Source organism: Patagioenas fasciata, chromosome 2, assembly GCF_037038585.1.
Source record: "Patagioenas fasciata isolate bPatFas1 chromosome 2, bPatFas1.hap1, whole genome shotgun sequence".
Taxonomy (NCBI): domain Eukaryota; kingdom Metazoa; phylum Chordata; class Aves; order Columbiformes; family Columbidae; genus Patagioenas; species Patagioenas fasciata.
In genome coordinates this window covers 53469325-53487491 of record NC_092521.1, presented here as the reverse complement: position 1 = coordinate 53487491, position 18167 = coordinate 53469325, and the positions used below count along the sequence as shown (strand labels likewise).

General features: G+C 41.3%; 1 protein-coding gene across 25 annotated transcripts in view; it reads left to right on the top strand.

The window, feature by feature from the left end:
• The window catches only part of EPB41L3 (erythrocyte membrane protein band 4.1 like 3), a 102837-nt gene that overhangs the window by 18611 nt on the left and 66059 nt on the right, over positions 1–18167 (top strand). For all 25 annotated transcript variants that reach the window (XM_071804228.1, XM_065832280.2, XM_065832276.2 and 22 more), the window contains exon 2: positions 12961–13169. In XM_071804228.1, the coding sequence (XP_071660329.1) occupies positions 12972–13169 (198 nt within the window). In that variant the 5' untranslated portion in view covers positions 12961–12971. The remainder of the gene's footprint in view (positions 1–12960; positions 13170–18167) is intronic.

Genomic DNA, 18167 nt, shown 5'->3' with positions numbered 1-18167 from the left:
CGCGCTGAACAGGGTGTGGTATCAAAGTCTTTTACTTTATTTCTGTATCGTAGGATTCTCCCTTAAGGTGTATCATTGGAATTGTTTAACAGCTACCAAATTAGTGGTTTGTAGCCTTAAAAATACATCATCAAACACTTTCCAGAGCTATGTATAAGAAAAAATACATGAGGACAGAAATAACTGAGACCGTAAAGTCATTAATTCCTCAGGAATTAGTATCATCCAGATTAATTACCTCCACTTCTGCTTTCAAATGCTGTATTTGATACAGAATAGATTTTTATATTTTTTTTTAAATCCTCAGCTCCTGTTGAGTAACTTAGAATGATTTCTGTGACCTGCTTTTTTGAATCCTCAGTGATTTAAAAGCTGTAAAGAGCTTTTCTTACTCTTTCTGCTATAACAGTTTGTCCATTTCCTCCTACTCTCATTTTGGTGATTACGCTGCAACACAGCCACTTTCTACTTTCTTATTCTTCCCCTCTTTCCTTCCTCCCCCATTCTTTTCTGAACACTGTCTTGTGGGGACACCTCAAGCCACTTGACTGTCCCTATAGCCCCAACCCCTTCTGTCCTCTCTGAGCTGCTGTCACTTTTAAGTGTCTAAATCCAAGATAGTCATGCATGTGAAGGAGGACTTGCCAGATGCAGTATCATCCATCATCAGAGAGAGCATAATCCAATAAAATACTGGGTCAGGAGTATATGATGTAATTACTATATAGCTGTATGTATAATACTTCAGGGTTTCACAGGTGAAAAGAGTCAAATCTTCTTTAAAGATAGTTATTTTCATTGTTAGGCTGTTTTGGATGCTGTTTTTCAAATCCTCATAGTTTGAATAGCTGCACAGAAGATGAAAGGTTTTGGCTTTATTGGGATGTGATGTGAAAGTACAGAAAGCTTGCTCTTAATTCATTGTGGAGTTCATCATGCAAAGGACCCTCCAGACTTAATTATTGTGCATTGGGACAACATGTGCATGAGCTTCCCATGCTTTGAAAACATGCAACTAAAATGGTCCTAAAAGACAGAACCAAAGCAAACTGAAGCTGGGAGAGGACACCACTTAATCAGTGATTTTAAGTGAGATCACTCCACTCTGCAGCTGCCCAGATCCACCATAAATGTTCTTGCTCTTCGTGCATTTCCAGTCTGACTTATTTGTTCCTAGAAATCCTTGCTCCCACACCATCTGTAGATCTTGGTTTGCATCCAACACATTATTTAACAACTGGTGGCGTGCACACTGGAGTTTTTTAGAGTAGGACACATTGAACTGCATTTTCAGAGCTGGGGGTTTCTCCCTGTTGATGGTCTGGCATGCTGGTGTCTGTGTAGGGCTGGGAGGGTGGTTTCAGAGGGACAGTATAACCTGGGGCACAGGTGTCACAGGTGAGCTGCTGGTGCCAAATGAATGGTATTTTTGTAATCTGTAGCAGGTAATTGAAGCGTTGAGGAGCATGGGGATCCCAGAAGAGCTTAAATATAAAAAGCTGGCTGTCTGATGCGACAGGTTTGGTTGTTTAGACCCGTAAGATTTTAATTTGCTGGGGGAGCCAGTGGTTTGCTTACGCGGTGCTTCAAACTGGGAAGTCTATTACTTGATATTGCAGGGCATGTTTTACTTTCAAAACTGACGTGAATACCCAGGAGATTAAAATCTAAATACAAAGTAAATAATCCATTTCAGAAAAACAAAAGCTGTTACGACTAAACACGCTGTGATACCTCATCATGTAGCTTTACTGCATCAGACCTGTTTAACACCTTCAAAATTGGAAAATGGGATGAAAAAGCAGTTTGATATTTTGGGAAAAAAGAGGAAAATGCTGTGGCCTTCTGAAGCTGAGCATACTTGAGGGCAGACAGATGCGTGGGCCCATGCCGGGCACAGGGAGCAGAGCAGCAGCGGAGAATGGAAACAGCAGCAGCTACCTGGAACAGGCATCACCCAGCTGACTGCAAAACCTCTGTCCTCTATGCCCCAAATGCTTCCTTTTGTCCATCTCTGAACCATACTGGATTGGAGAAAAGGCTACAAAATGTTAAAAAGAATCCCCCTCCCACACACACCCCATAAAAATGGGGGAGAAGTATCTATTCACTGCAAAAGCAGAACAAAAAAGTCGTAACAGTACATCGCTTTTGCCAGTAATAGGCTGGGAGGAGTTTAATTTGTCAGAGAGCAGTCCTTTTTGACTTTCTCAGTCACAACTCTGTAAAATCAAGCAAAAAAACAACTGGTTTCTTTGCTGAATCCTAGTTAGTAAGATGTCCAGGAATTCAGAAGAGCCATGTTGATATTTTTAGTTGTAGGTCATAATTTTTTGTTTTACTTTGTAGGCTTTTACATCACCTTGGCTGGAAAGATAAATGTCTGGTGGGAGTGAGCAGGAAGCCTTGGAGGAGATGGGCTTGATGCTCTGATGCATTCCTTGCCTATCTGATTCCCTGGTTTCTGTGAGGTTCAGCAGGTCACCAGCTTGGGAACACTGGAGCACAGTCTATTTAAGTAGTGTATGAAAGAGAAAATACTGTTCACAGGTGTTCCAGTATTTTGGCCTGAGGGTAGTGTGATAATGTAGTACACCTGTCATGTGTCAGCAACTCTTGCAACTCCGTTTTTAATTTTGAATTAATTCCATTTTCTGCTCAGGATGAGAGAATATGAACTTAATGATCTGATGCCTGAAGCATGCTCAGTCTCTGTAGCATTAAATACAACTTTTAAATAGTGAATGATGCCCATATTTGGCTCCAGAGCAATTCAGAAAGGTCAACACCTCACGTAAGTGTAACTCAAGTAATCAAAGTCACTTATCTGCAGAAAATCAGGGTGTGACACTGAGGGCTCCTTCTTGCCTTTTTATTTGTTGAATGAAATATATTATCAGTCAGTTGTAATCACAGCACTACAAGCATTTTTGGTGTGTTTTCTTTTGCGTGGACTTGTTTATTTTTTTAAACTGAAATGAGGCAAGGGTGGAGTTGAGGGTGTTTCTATGCAATTCTCTCATGACCAGCGTCTGTGGGTTGCTGCTATAGTCTCCAGTACTGGTTCCTTCATTTCCTTCTCCTCCTCACATCTGCCTCCCCCCTGTAATTCCCTGTCGTCTCTCGGCATACTTATTTATTGAATTATTCATGTATTAATTCTGCTTCACCCTGCTTTTCTGAAATTGCAGTACTTGTGTGGATTAAAGCTTTTTGGTGGGCAGCTGCTTTGCTGAAGTCTGCTATAAGCAGCAGTTTATGTTATAAACATCATTTTTCACTTTTTCTCAGGAGTTCTCCTTTTACAATTTTTGGTGTTTTTTTTTTAGTTTTGTTGATGGGGGAGCTGACTTTTCGGGCGGGTGTTTGTTTGTGGTGGGGTTTGTTTGTTTTGTGTTGTTGGTGGTTGTTTTGTTTTGTTGTGTGGGTTCTTTGCTTTGTGTTTTTTGTTTCTTTATCAATGAAATAGCCATCAGGCTTGGGTTTAAGCGCTGTGCAGTTCTGTAGTTAGACCCAGCAGTCGCAGGAAGGTGTTCATTTCCCAGCTTGTGAGTGTGGCCTCTTCCAAATGGGAGCCGTCTGCAGGAACACCAGCACAAGCAGTGGGCAGTGGCCATGATCCTCCTTTTGGAGCTGGTGGATGAATCCTGGCACTGGGAGATGACGGGGCAGAAACAGCCCCCACTTTTGGGTGCATGGAAAGATACATTGACAACTGCACCCCATGTCTAGAGACCTGTACAGAGTGGTGGGAGAATGCAGCCTACCTTATTCCTCTGGTAAATCCATATCTGCCCGTGGGGAAAACTGCTTCGATCAGCAGGATGGCAAAAAAACAGCCAAAACAGGTTATGGTGGCCTGATTTTCTTGTCCTGTTTAGAAATTAGGGTAGCCTTGGGGTGCTCTAGGTGATATGACCTCCAAAAGGTGATCTGGTGTCTTCAGGAAGCCTGGTCAGTCATATTTTTCATAAACCTTGCATGCAGGAGGGGCAAGGGAACCTGCAGTGATTCTGGGTTTTATTGCTGTGGGAAGCCACCCATCAAGAGAGCAAAACAGATCAGGGTAATTTCACTGAATCGTAGAAATGAAAGGTAAACAGGAAATAAAAATGTTATCCTGTGCATCTAAATGCTCTGAAGCAGAAGAAAATATATGCATTTTGTGAATTCAGAATTGCCAACCCAAGTGGAAGGGGTAGCAAAATCAACAAAATTTTATTTGCTTATGTTTTATAAAGTTGCGAACAGAATTTACTGCTACTGTTTATCTGTATGTAAGTCTCCAGTGAGACACAGCTATAGATAACCTCTTCTTGACTGTCGTTATAGCTGATACACCATCTATACTAAATCCCACTCGATGCCAATTGCATTCTTGCTTCACTGTTAGCAAATGTTTGATTACTTTCTGTCTGCAAGAAGCCTGCATGTATTGCAAGGCTCTTATCGGCTCCCTTCCCTCTCTTTCCTTTCCCAGGGTAAACAAAAACTTTTTCTGCAGGTCACATTTTCTAATCTTATGATTGTTCTTCCTGCTCTCTTCCTGGCACTCTCTAATGCATGTTTTTCAAAAATATGAATCCCAAACTAAAATACAGTATGCTGTGTGCTTCTTCCTGGTGCTACAGAAGGCAAAACAGCTCCAGCATTACATCCCAGACTGAAATTGATCTTGTTTCAGACCCTCACACTGCTTTGTTCCTGCTGCCTAACCCATAGCTTCCCCATCACTTTTGAGGTCCCCACTCCTGTTGCCATTGCCCATAGGGGAATGTAGTCAGATTCAGCGTATAGATGGTTTTCTGTCAGACTGCTTTTCTCCTCTTAAGTCTGGTGAGAACGGCATCGTGCCCCAGCCACCCGACGTGATGCTGGGCAGGGATCGGACACTCTCCTTTCCTTCGCTGATACTTGAAGGGCTGTGGTTTCTCAAATTGATCAGTTCTCCCAGGTTGTCATCATACTACTGATAAAAGTTGTCATCATACTACTGCTAAGTGTTCAAGGGCTGGGGTTTGGGGTTTTTTTCATCACTTGTACACCTTTTTTTTTTTTTTCTTTCTCCTTTTAAACATTTAAACTCTTTCTGTGGTTCACTCATGAAAAAGTCATGCAGGGCTGTTTTAAAAGCCTTGCTAAAGATAGGCTCTGTCATCTGTACCACTTTCTTTTTATCGGCTGGGACAGATGCCCTGTCAGAGAGAGTGAGAAAGACATTACGCTAGTCTGACATGACTTTTTGATACACTCATGTTGAGTGTTGTGTTTGGGGTTTTTTTGTTTGTTTCTTTTTTTTTTTTTCTCTTTCCAATCTCATTATTTTTACAGGATTAGGAATCTTTTGCGGTGCACTTCAGTAACTTTTCTGGTATTAAAAGCACACTGTAATTTCTGGCTTTTATGTCCCCGCTTTCCTTTGTAAGATCGGGTGGTGTGTTGGGTCTTTTAATTTTTTTTAGGCCTTACCTGGCCCCACTGGCATCTGCAAGGTAGCAGCGGTTAATGGTTTGGAGATGGTTGCTGGTAGTTCCCCAAACCCTGGTTCCAGTGGTTCCTGCTGACTTGAAACTACCTGGCTTACTGATGTGTTTGCTCTGATCTTCTCTTTACTCCATCCGGTCTGTGTTTGCACGTCCTGCACATCAAGTGAAAGATGTCCGCAGTGTCTGGTCCCAGCTCACTGTGGTGAAACAAGGCACTGAATAATTCAGCCTTTTCTGTGTTCAGTAAAAGGCCTGGTTTGCCTTCTGGTGTATTTATAGACTCTCTCCTTATTGTTTGCTGCATCTCTAGCTGATTTTAAGTCACTTTGCATCCTAGTCTTCATTTCTCCTTTTATGTCGATGTTGGTCTTTTATGTTCATCCCTGAGTCACATGTCCTTGGTTCTGCTTTTGATATATATTCCTGCATCCCCCCCACACCTAATTTAAAAGCTCCTCACGCTTCCCGTCCTCACCCTTGCCAGGCAAGGGATAATTCTCCAGAAACACTGAGCTGCATTTTCTTTTAGTGGTGGTACCAGAAAGGTACATGATTGTCTGGGGCGGGGGAGTTTTGGGTCCTTACATGTAATTCAATCTGCCATTGCCTCATTGTCCCCTCTGAAGGGTGTGTGTGTTGGTTTTAAGGTATTTCCCCCATCTCATCCTGATTACATGACACCTTTCTCAGATGTTGCCTCCATTTTTCCTTTTTTCATCTTCATCAAAGAATGTCAAAGAAATCTGTATTGTGCACCTTCCTAGGGGACCAAACAAATATTTTAACTCATGATATGTTTTTCAACACCTCCAGGCAGCCTTTTCTTATTATTGCTGATTAACATGTTCCTGTCCTCCCTGAAATCTCTCTCCTCCACTGATACCTATGGTTTGTGCAACAGATCTGTTATGTCATTTAACCCCGAGTGTGCTGTGCTGGCACCATTGCAGCTCAGCCTGATTCTTAGCACCTTCCCCCATTGGTTTGCCTCTTGTCTCTCTTGTTATTACCTTTTTGACCATCTTTTTGTTTTGTTTTTTTTTTGTTGTTTTTTGTTTTGTGGGGTTTTTTTCCATGTGCTGATTCTCTAATGTGTTTGTGGTTTTGTTATATATATATATATATATATATATATATATATATGTTTAAGATGTAATGCTTAACTCTCAGTGTAGCCAGTGTGTTTGTGATTTAATGTATAAGGGTTGCACTTGGTGGGCTGGAGCCTTACAGGCATGTTAGATGGGTGCCCACTGATGCCTGAATGGGTAGTGCTGCTTTCCCTCCCATGCTGAGGAGGTTCATCCCTCCCAGCTGAGCCACCTACCCCGCAAAATTACACTGGTGCTGGCACAAGAGAGGTGACAGGAGTGTGTGGTTGGGTTGGGGCATCCAATTGTCCTTTTTGTGCAGTCATTGCTCACCCACATCTGCTCAGGTCACGGCTCTGCATTCACTTTGGCTTGTTGGCATCCACTGGAGAAACCGTAACTCTAAGGAGATGCCTCCTCTGTAAGACCTATGGTTGCTGCCGTCACTGGAGGATGGTGGTGAGTAAACCTGCGTGAGGAGCAGGGAAACCAGAAGAGTCCCACAAGCAGGGAGAGAAGAAATCAGAGTGCAGAGCCCTCTGCTCTGGTGAGACCCCACGTGAAGTTCTGTGTCCAGTTCTGGAGCACTCAGTACAGGAAGGACATGGACCTGTTGGAGAGGGGCCAGAGGAGACCACAAAGGTGACGAGAGGGATGGAACATCTCTCCTTTGAGGACAGGCTGAGAGAGTTGCGGTTGTTCAGCCTGGAGAGGAGGATGGTCCGGGGAGACCCTATTGTGGCCTTTCAGTACTTAAAAGGGACCTATAAGAAAGATGGGACAGACTTTTTAGAAGGACGTGTTATGACAGGACAAGGGCTAATGTTTTTAAACTAAAGGAGAGAAGATTCAAGCTAGACATGAGGAGAAAATTTTTTACAATGAGGGTGGTGAAACACTGGCACAGGTTGCCCAGAGAGGTGATGGATGCCCCATCCCTGGAGACATTCAAGTCTATGCTGGACAGAGCTCTGAGGAACGTGATCTAGTTGAAGCTCTCCCTACTCATTGCAGAGGGGTTGGACTAGATGATGTTTGAAGGTCCCTTCCAACCCAAACTATTCTATGATTCTATGAAAGAGGTGCTCTGAACTCTTGGTGAAGTGCAGCAGAGATCCTGCCTCTCCCAGGGACCTGGCACCAGGCTTTTGTGGCTCGGATGCCTCCTGCACATGGCGGCAAAACTCACTCAAATCCAAAAGGATCAACAAAAACATGGTTGTTTTCCTGATATGGAACTCAACTGGAATGAAGGGAGCTGAGGCTTAGAGCAGTTTGATGAAAACAGTTTATATTTAAGCTTAGAAGTTGTCATTCTGGCATGTATTCTTTTCTTGAAACATATATTGACATTTCTTTTACCGCTCATAGCAGCAATATGGTTCCCCATATGCTCTTCTCATCAGCATCTTGTCGTTATTGGATAAATATGTCTCTCGTTAGGCGGAACATTATTTTTGAAGTATAGAATCATTATTTTGTTACATAACTTCCAAATTTGGACCTTTGCAATGGTTTATAACAATCTTCAGAAATTATTGTAATTAAAGGAGAACTTCCTACAAAGAGAATTAATTAGATCAAAGCAGCATTTAAATGTAGATCATTAATCTGTGCATTACAGGAAATAGTGGCTATGTATAGTTCATTTGATTATACTTCGTTCAATTTTGTTTTGCCATTACTTCACAATTTATTCAGAATTAATTTGCAATTTCCTCTGTAATGTGATTTCTGTTTGTTTAATATAGCAAATATTTTCACTAGCATGTATTTATATATAAATAAAGGTTTATTAATGACTGCTGTGTTAAACTGTGGACTCTGCTGTCAATTAGTTGTGAATTTTGTTGCTCAGTAGGCGCAACCCAGAAGGTCTGTGTTTTGAGAACGGGAGGCAAGGGGTCAAATAACTTGTTGAATGTATGAATATATACAGTAGATTGTGACTGTCACTTGCTAGAGGTGACCAGGTAACATAGCCTGAGCTTTGTCTGCTCAGAGAATTAGAGAACAACATGATTTAAGTTCCTGTAGAGAGAAAAGGAAATTATGTGCTTTAAGTCCATAGCAAGTAATTGTTGACAAAAGTAGTCATCTCCCAAGCCGAGATATATTGGTAGCTGTAAGTAACAAGGAGTAGGTGCATTGGAAGGTTTTTGGATGTAGGCTTTGTGTAAGTGGTTTGCAGGCTTTGAAATCCATATGTAATGTCTTTTGTAGTGTAAGGGTATGAAAAGATTTCTGTGATATGATCTAATAAAAAATATTTTTAAATGTCATGGATTTTTTGAAGTTGGTTTAATACCTTAATAGTATACTAATGTTTATCTTCCCTGATTATTCTTCTGCAGCACTCTCAAACACATTTTAAAACTTTACACTGCTGAAACTACATATATTTTTAACTTAATTTTTATGAAGTAGGTTAAAATAAGCTAGATAAGCTAGTTCTTGGCTTATTTTTTTCCCTTTAATCAGAAGCCTTGGTTTTCAATCTGATTGAATTCTGTAGCTGAATTCACTTTAGCCTTAGACTATCCAGTATTAGTAGCATCTGTGTTAAGTTTGGACTCAACTGATCTTTTGAAATCTTTAATATTGGGTTTTAAGCCAAAACTTAGCTATCCAAGAGCACATCTGGCCTGCATATTATTACCTCATTTGTGTAAGATAATTTCTTTTCATTAGTTTGTTTTCTGTTTGCTGGAAAGGGGAATTTGATACGGGGATTGTGCTGGCAACGGAAGAAGTTTAGGGAACTTCAGTTATTTCTTTCTTCCTGTACTGAAATTCACATTAGAAGTCATTATTTTGATACATAGCCAGTTATAGTAAATAAACTAATAAAATAAGACATTCTGAGTCTATTATATGTGTTTGACAAATGTGTAGACACTATTAGCTAGTCTGTCAGGATTGCTGTGTATAAACAAAGGTAAGGTTTTTGTTGTTAACTTTCTTGAGATTACTGTTATTCTTCAATAAGTGAATGTGCTGCTTCCTAGGAGGATGATTGCACCATTTGAAAAAAAGAAATGCTTTCACAGATAGTTTGAATAAGCAGCTGTTTGCTGACAAAGGCAAAATAACCTATTGGTTTGCACTGAGGGAGGAATGTTGTTTTCTGTCTTGTAATTTTGGTATTTTAACCTGCACGAGTTTGAACGAGATAAACCTTAACAATGCAGTCATCTGAGGAGTTTGTAAGAAACTGGATTCAAAATGTGTTTGCTTTGCTTCTATTTACATCTGTAAGATAACAGCGTGAAGTCGATAGCGTTTTGTTCTCAGTATTTGTTATTAAACATATTAGTCTGCATAGGGAAATAAAGAAGACATTTGGAAATGGGTAACCTTGGGTTAATTAAATCCATCTGCTGTCTGATTAATGACAGGAATATTGTATCCAGGGAATCGCTTATGCTAAAATATTTGATAATGCACAAAAAGTTTTCTAACAAAGCGCTTTTAAAGCAAGTGAGGACTTATGTGTAACTGGAGAGTAAACCAGTCCCAGGGAGTAACTCCTAGTATTGTAAGGCTCTGCTTCATGCTGGAATGTCCCAGAAGAGTTTAAGAAATATGTTTGTTGTTCCTTGAGGTACAAAATTATAACTGGCAAGATAAGTAAAACTTCTTGTCATTTCATGCTCCATGACGTTGTGGTTTATGGGCTGATTTAAACGGCTGTGTTTCCATGCTGACAAAGAGCCTGGATACAAATGTTCATGAGGGAAGAAACTATATAGGGTGCAAAAATGAGCTTCCATTGATGGCAGCTGAAGGAAGACAGACTTTTGATTCATGTCAACTGGAAATCTGATCTTATATAAATTAATGCTTTAAGATACTTGTGGTAGCTGTTTTCAAACAGCAAGTATGATCGTTGCTTTCTATTTACACTGCTCTAATTCATGCCAAGAGGGCCAAAAAACCAATTGTACTACAGCTTTAATGCATTATACCTTGTATTGGTCATCTATGCTGCTTGGTGGTATTTCTTCAATTATTTTTGTAGCTGTTAGTTAGGTTTTTGTTACTTCCTAATTCATAGTTTGTGGAAAAGAAAATCAAATACATAGTTTGGTTTTTATTGAGTTGATTATTTGATTAATTTGGATTTCATATCTTCATACACTTGTGCAAAACATGGTTGAGGGGCAGAAAATTTGTGAAGTTTGTGGAGATCTGGATGCTTTTAAAGCAAGGCAACTATAGTAGCATCCATGTTGATGTGACAGATGGGCAAAACAAAACTCTGAGAGATTAACATTGTTCTGAAGTTCAGTTTTTAAAGCATGCAAAAACGAGTGGCTGAATAGAATTGAAAATGGAGTATGGGTTTGTTTGATCTACATCAGAGGAACTTTTTTAGGCTTCCTTCATAGCAAATTGGACCAAGTTATGCTCTTATGTGATGTATCTTGGCTTAAGCAAACATCTAAAATAGGTCGGATGAATTGCCCTCTGAAATGCCTGGTTATCTCCTCCCTGTTTAAAGTGACCATCTCAGAGGCGGACATCTGTAATTCGATTACATGAGTGCCTTTCTGACTGTCATATTTTAAAAGACATAAGTTAATTTTTGCTTTTTGTATATGTTGTTGAAATGATACATTTAACAGGGTGCTTTTGATATAACTGTGCCAGTTTGAGTGTAGAAATTTATGATGTATTCCTAAACAAGTCTATCACACATTAGTACTTTGAAAATGTGGCCTGAAGCATAAATCTGCCACATATGCTTTCTAGTTCTGCTTTTCTCTCATGCTGTTTTGGTGTGCAGGAGGTAGGAATGTGCACCCCCATCCTCACAGGCAGTGCAAAAACTGAGCGCAGGCTAAATGCTGGGCACTTGCTTGTTGTACGGAGACATGGATTCACTGGAGGACTTAACCTTGAAAGGGCAGGATACATAAATGAGTTTGAAAATAGTAATTCACCTCATGTAAAACATTTTTTGTCAAGCAATGTAGCTTATTAGGAGAGGAGAGGAGAGGAGAGGAGAGGAGAGGAGAGGAGAGGAGAGGAGAGGAGAGGAGAGGAGAGGAGAGGAGAGGAGAGGAGAGGAGAGGAGAGGAGAGGAGAGGAGAGAGCAGAGGCTGTACATTTTTAGTGATCTTTAATAAACCTGTTTCTACTAGTAAACATTGTAGTTTACTACATAGTGTATGTTGAGAGTTGATAGTGACTTCCTAGCAGATGAATTAGCAGATGCATTTTCTGTGGAACTGCCTATAATTACATAGTAGCTATGGTTACCAGGTTAAAGAAATCAGGGCCTTATGATCAACAGAAATAGATTGCAGCAGACTGGTTTGGTTTTGAGCTGCTTAAAAGCAAAATGCTCAAGGATAAGACCATGAGGACTAAGAGCATATGAGTAACAAAAGTAAGAGCAGACTTTATTTGCTGAACTGGCACACAGTCTGCTTTTTCATATCTTTGTTTTGATAGAAAATCATAATATTTTTTAAAGTTGGATTTTGCTTCTATATAGTTTGAGAACTCGGTGCCAACCACATATTTGTAATGAAGCTATTTAATTGAAATAATTAAGATTTTGAATAACTATTGCTTATGTTTTCATTTTTATTTACCAGTGCACAAAGTAAAATTCAAACAGCCTTGTCACGTTCGAGGAAAGTCGTATTCACTTTATTTTAAATCTAACACTTAAATACTTCCATGAAGTCATTCTATCTTTTCTTTTGGATGCTCCAGCACTTAGAAAGAAATTGCCAAAATGTGGATAAATTCAAGTAGGAAGGACAGAACTGTGCTTAAGGACAGTTGTACATTTGCACTGATGTTGGTGGGACCACTTCAGATGTTTCTAACCTATTTATTGCCCAAAAGCATCAAAAATACTTGAGTCCATTTCCAGAACAGAGTGCAGGTGTTGAGGAGTTCAAGACCTGTTGCCTTAAATGTAAAGAACAAGAGATTTGATGTTTTCAAAAGTTTCCACATGGTTTAGAAGCCCAAACTGCAGTGAATTGTGTTGAATTTAGAGCCTTCAATCACATGAGCTTTTCTCAATATGTTACTCTCCTTTTATGAATTATGAACTTTGTAGAACTGTATGTGTGTAACTTCAACATAATTCCTATAATTATAATTATTCCTATATTATAATGTAGAGTAAGATCTTATGGCAATGGACTCTTATTCAGAATATGGATGCATTGCTTGGTGTTTTGAACCAGGAAATCTTTCCTAGAAATCCTCGTTGGGCCACGAATAGCCACTTTACTTTTAAAGGCTGGGCATATTAAGATTAGGACTTTGCACCTGATTTTTCTCCATTTTATAAACCTCGCCTACAAACTCACACCTATGTGATGGTACTCAGTAGGTCTGTTCCCCTTGTTTTACAGAATAACCAACCATGACTACAGAATCGGGATCGGACTCTGAGTCCAAGGACAAAGAGCAGGATCAGCAGGAGAGCCCTGCGCAGCAAGGGGCGGCAGAGACCCAGCCGCAGGACCAGCAGCAGCAGCAGCAGCTGAGCGAGGAGCATCAAAACGAGCTTGAGCAGTTCTCAGCCGTGGCAGCTCACAGCACACCTGTGAAAAAGGAGCAGGTAAAGGAGCTCATGCACACATGCTCCGTGCGTGCAACCAGCTATGTGCCCACTTATTACTCCCAGGAAATAATGAGCCTGGTGTCTCAGGAGTGGAAATATATATTCAGATACTCATGGAAGGGTATATGGTGTGATGCACAAGTCTGATGAGGAGCAGCTTGAGGGAACTGGGGCTGTTTAGCCTGGAGAAAAGGAGACTGTCTACAACTACCTGAAAAGAGGTTGTAGCTAGGTGGGTGTCAGTCTCTTCTCCCAAGTAACAAGCGATAGGACAAGAGAAAGTGCCCTTAAGTTGTGCCAGAGAAGGTTCAGATTGGGTATGAGGAAAAATTTCTTCACTGATAAGGTTGTCAAGCATTGAAACAGGCTGCTCAGGAAAGTGGTGGAGTCACCATCCCTGAAAGCATTTAGATGAGGTTCTTAGGGACATGGTCTAGTGCTAGAGTTAGGTTAACAGTTGGACTCAATGATCTTGAGGGTCTTTTCCAACCAAAATGATTCTATGATTCTGTGCTGTAGATATTGACTGGTTGGTCTTCTGCATTTAAAAAAGAATAGCACTCCTGCAGAATGTTTTGAAATTCATGTCATGTCTTTCGTCCTCCAGTGCTTAAATATAAGGGCATTCTTATTGACTAAGCAGATAACACTAACATTAGGGACAGTGTAGGCCCACTGATGAATGAGGTGGGTGCCCTGGTGACAGAATGTACAGAGAAGGCAGAGTTACTGAATGCCTTCTTTGTTTCTGTCCACACTGCCAGAGGCTGTCCTGAGGAGCCCCATACCCCCAAGGCCCGAGAGGAGGGCAGGACAATGGAGTAGTTGGCCTTGGCTGATGAGGACTGAGTTAGGGACCAATTAAGCAATCTGGATATCCATAAATCCATGGGTCCAGATGGGATGCATTCAGGGGTGCTGAGGGAGCTGGCTGAGGTCATTGCTAGACCACTCTCCATCATCTTTGCCAAGTCTTGGGAAACGGGAGAGGTGCCTGAGGACTGGAGGAAAGCAAATGTCACTCCAGTCTTCAAAAAGGGCAAGAAGGAGGACCCGGGTGACTATAGACCAGTCAGCCTCACTTCCATCCCTGGGAAGGTGATGGAACAACTTATCCTTGGTGCCATCTCAAAGCATATCAAGCATAAGAGGGTCATTAAAGGCAGTCAACATGGCTTCACCAAGGGGAAGTCATGCTTGACCAACCTCATAGACTTTTATGAGGGCATAACCAGGTGGCTACATGATGACAAAGCAGTGGATGTGGTCTATCTTTACTTCAGTAAAGCATTTGACACAGTCTCCCACAGCATCCTCACAGCTAAATTGAAGGAGCATGATCTGGATGATTGAGTAATGAGGTGGACTGTGAACTGGCTGAAGGAAAGAAGCCAGAGAGTCATGGTCAATGGGGCAGAGTACGGTTGGAGGCCTATATCTAGTGGAGTCCCTCAACGGTCGGTGCTGGGGCCAGTACTGTTCAATATATTCATCAACAACTTGGATGAGGGACTAGAATGCACTGTCAAGCGAGTTTGCTGATGACACCAAACTGGGAGGAGTGGCTGACACGCCAGGAGGCTGTGCTGCCATCCAGCCAGACCTGGACAGGCTGGAGAGTTGGACAGGGAAAAATGTAATGATACATAACATGAGCAAGTGTAGAGTATTGTTGGAACGATAAAGGACTCAGCACTCCGATTCAATGTGAATCACGCAAAAGCCATTTATTACAGAAGCATGTCTCCTTATATACGCAACTATTCTCTAATCACGAATCCACGCTCCAAGCATGGATTCGCTAAATGAGTATCATGGGCAGTCCACACGCTGGAGCCCCACCGATGATAGGTCTGACGACTCACGCCATGCTGAGGCCCTCTTTCTCACAGCAGATTCTGTTCTCAGCTTCTCGAAGTGGCCTTGAGATTCCTTTGGGCCTGACTAATTCAACAACATATCTCCTTCTAACGAAACCCCTTCACAGAGTATTGCATCTGGGCAGGAACAACCCCAGATTCCAGTATAAGTTGGGAAACAACCTATTAGAGAGCAGTGTAGAGGAATGGAACCTGGGGTTCCTGGTGGACAACAGGATGACCCTGAGCCAGCACTGTGCCTTTGTGGCCAAGAAGGCCAATGGCATCCTGGGGTGTATTAGAAGGGAGGTGGTTAGCAGGTCAAGAGAGGTTCTCCTTCCCCTCTACTCTGCCCTGGTGAGACCACATCTGGAATATTGTGTCCAGTTCTAGGCCCCTCAGTTCAAGAAGGACAGGGAACTGCTGGAGGGAGTCCAACGCAGGGCAACAAAGATGATTAAGAGAGTGGAGCATCTCCCTTATGAGGAAAGGCTGAGGGAGTTGGGTCTCTTTAGTTTGGAGGAGACTGAGTGGTGACCTCATTAATGTTTATAAATATGTAAAAGGTGAGTGTCATGAGGATGGAGTCAGGCTCATCTCGGTGACAACCAATGATAAGACAAGGGGCAATGGGTATAAACTGGAACACAGTAGGTTCCATTTAAATTTGAGAAGAAATCTCTTCATGGTGAGGGTGACAGACACTGGAACAGGCTGTCCAGGGTGGTTGTGGAGTCTCCTTCTCTGGAGACATTCAAAACTCACCTGGACACATTCCTGTGTAACCTCATCTAGGTGTTCCTGCTCCGGCAGGGTATTGGACTAGATGATCTTTCGAGGTCCCTTCCAAATCCTAACATTCTGTGATTCTGTGAAATATCTTTGATCTTGCATTTGCATTAGATAACAGTGCCAACTTTTAAGAAGCTAAAAATGTTTTCAGAGTTCACTTCTCCTTTGACACCTGCCCAAAACTGATTTCATGCTCGCTTGTCTGATGTTTGAGCCATGAAAAATCTATGGTCCCTTAAGCTTCTCGTAGTTCTGAAATAACTGCATTATAATTACTTTAACTTTTCATGTAATAGGTTTCAGAAGAGCTATTGCATGCTTTTCCGTTTAGTTCATTGTTGCACTTATTAAATTTATGGAAGCTGCTTTCTTTTTCCCGTTAATAATTTCCAGTCAATAGGATTAACAGGCATTGTTCTTCATGGATAAGTGACACACAGTAAATGAGGTACCTGCAAATTGCATCCCTTAGCTCTGTAAGGTTATGACCCTCATGTGATCCCATTTGCCTTTGAAGAGCTGAATAAGTCAGTCAAACTCCTCCTCTCCTCCACCCTTTAAAAAAATTCAGGTTATTTGAAGTGGTGTCTGGTTATTTTACGTAGCTGAGAGACAGTGATGGTGAAGCAAGCAGATGTAAGGTGTTACTTAAAATCAGCATGAGTGCTCTTGTGGGAGCTGTTCGGGGTTGGCTGTGGTCCACAGAGCTGCAGCCCAAACTTACTGTTGGTGGAGGAAAAAAGGGGTATAAGCAATTTCAGGTACAAAATACTTGTACATCTCCTTCATTTAGGGGTGCACCACCTACATGCTTGGAACAACAAATGTTTCTGGCAGCAAATTTAAAGAAGTGTCTTATGTCTGACTTCTAATATCTCAAGAAGCAGACGTGGCATGGCAGGATTTCTGGTGTGTATTGCTATTGAAGATCAACAGCTGGAAAAACTGCTTTTTTATTTTTTTTCATTCCTAACTGGTTTTGCCACCAGAGATGTCTCTGCTCTTGCTCCAACATCCACCTATTACGTGTTGGGACAATTTTGGTCTCTGAAATAGATCAGAAATTGCCTGTAGATAGTTCCGGGAGAAGTGGCAGGACCACTTTTCCAAAAGAGAAAGGTGCTGCACAAACTGGTCATTAATTTAGAATATAATTCTATCAGACCTATGCATAAGTATTATTAATTATTAATTAATTATTAATTTTCTTATTCCAGCTGTCTTCAGTCATCTTTCCACCCCAGGTTTCTTTTCATCTTAAACAAAGCAAAACAACTCCCCCCCACAAGACAAAACAAAACAAAAACCAACAAACGCATAAAAAACCACAAAAAACCCAAACCAAAACAAACCCAAAAACACAACACAAAACACCAAACCAAACCATACCAAACCCAAAAACACCACAACCCAAAAAAACCCCAAACCAAACCAAACAAACACAAATAAACACACCACCCTTAGGAACCAAACCTGTCCATCTGTGTTTACGGAGATGTGAGTTTGGAAACCTGAGGTGCTCTTGTGTGCTACATGATCATTTCTTTTCCCAGAGACAACCAGTGAGCAGGTGTCTGTAGAAGCCTCAATAAAAGAACTGGGATAGCAAAGAGATATGTGAGACCTCTCTGCTGAGATTACCAATTTTAATGCAGAATTCCCTGTTCTAAGATGACTGCCCAATCCAGCTGCAGTGATCTGCCCAGCATGGTGGCTTAAATGTCTGTATCACAGGGAAGAACTACTTAAATACAGCACTAAGAGACCAAGGCATTGACAATGGTCTCATTAAAAAAGCCATAATCTGAAGGAGTCATGGGTATCATTCTTTCTCTTGCCATCTGTAATCACAGTGAAGAAGCTGTTGGCTTTTGCTGTTGCTTGGATGAGAGAACCTCAGGAAGAAAGATTTAAGTTACCGATCCATGAGAGTGACTTTTTGTTGCCGTTCTGTATACATAAAAACCAACATTTTAATGAAGACAAAAAGGCTTCTTCATGTTGAGATGAACAGTTACTACAGGATTGAGTCCCTTCTATCATGTATAATAATGCAGTCTTACTATCTCCCTGCCTTCCTATCTCATTGAGAATCAGGAAGGCATTGCATGGGTTGGGCACTGACGTTTCTGAGCAGCTATGATAAGTAGATGGGATTTGCGCGTTGAGCAAGCTTGGTAATATCACTTCATACACCAGTGAGAAGCTGTGAAGCGTCAAAGACCATTACTGCTGAATCCTGTCACTTCAAAGGCTTGCTTCAAGAGGGGGGATCCAGCTTCAGAGCGGGTTGAACATGCTGTGTCACAGTGCGGTACAATAATTTAGATAGAGCTGAGAGAGC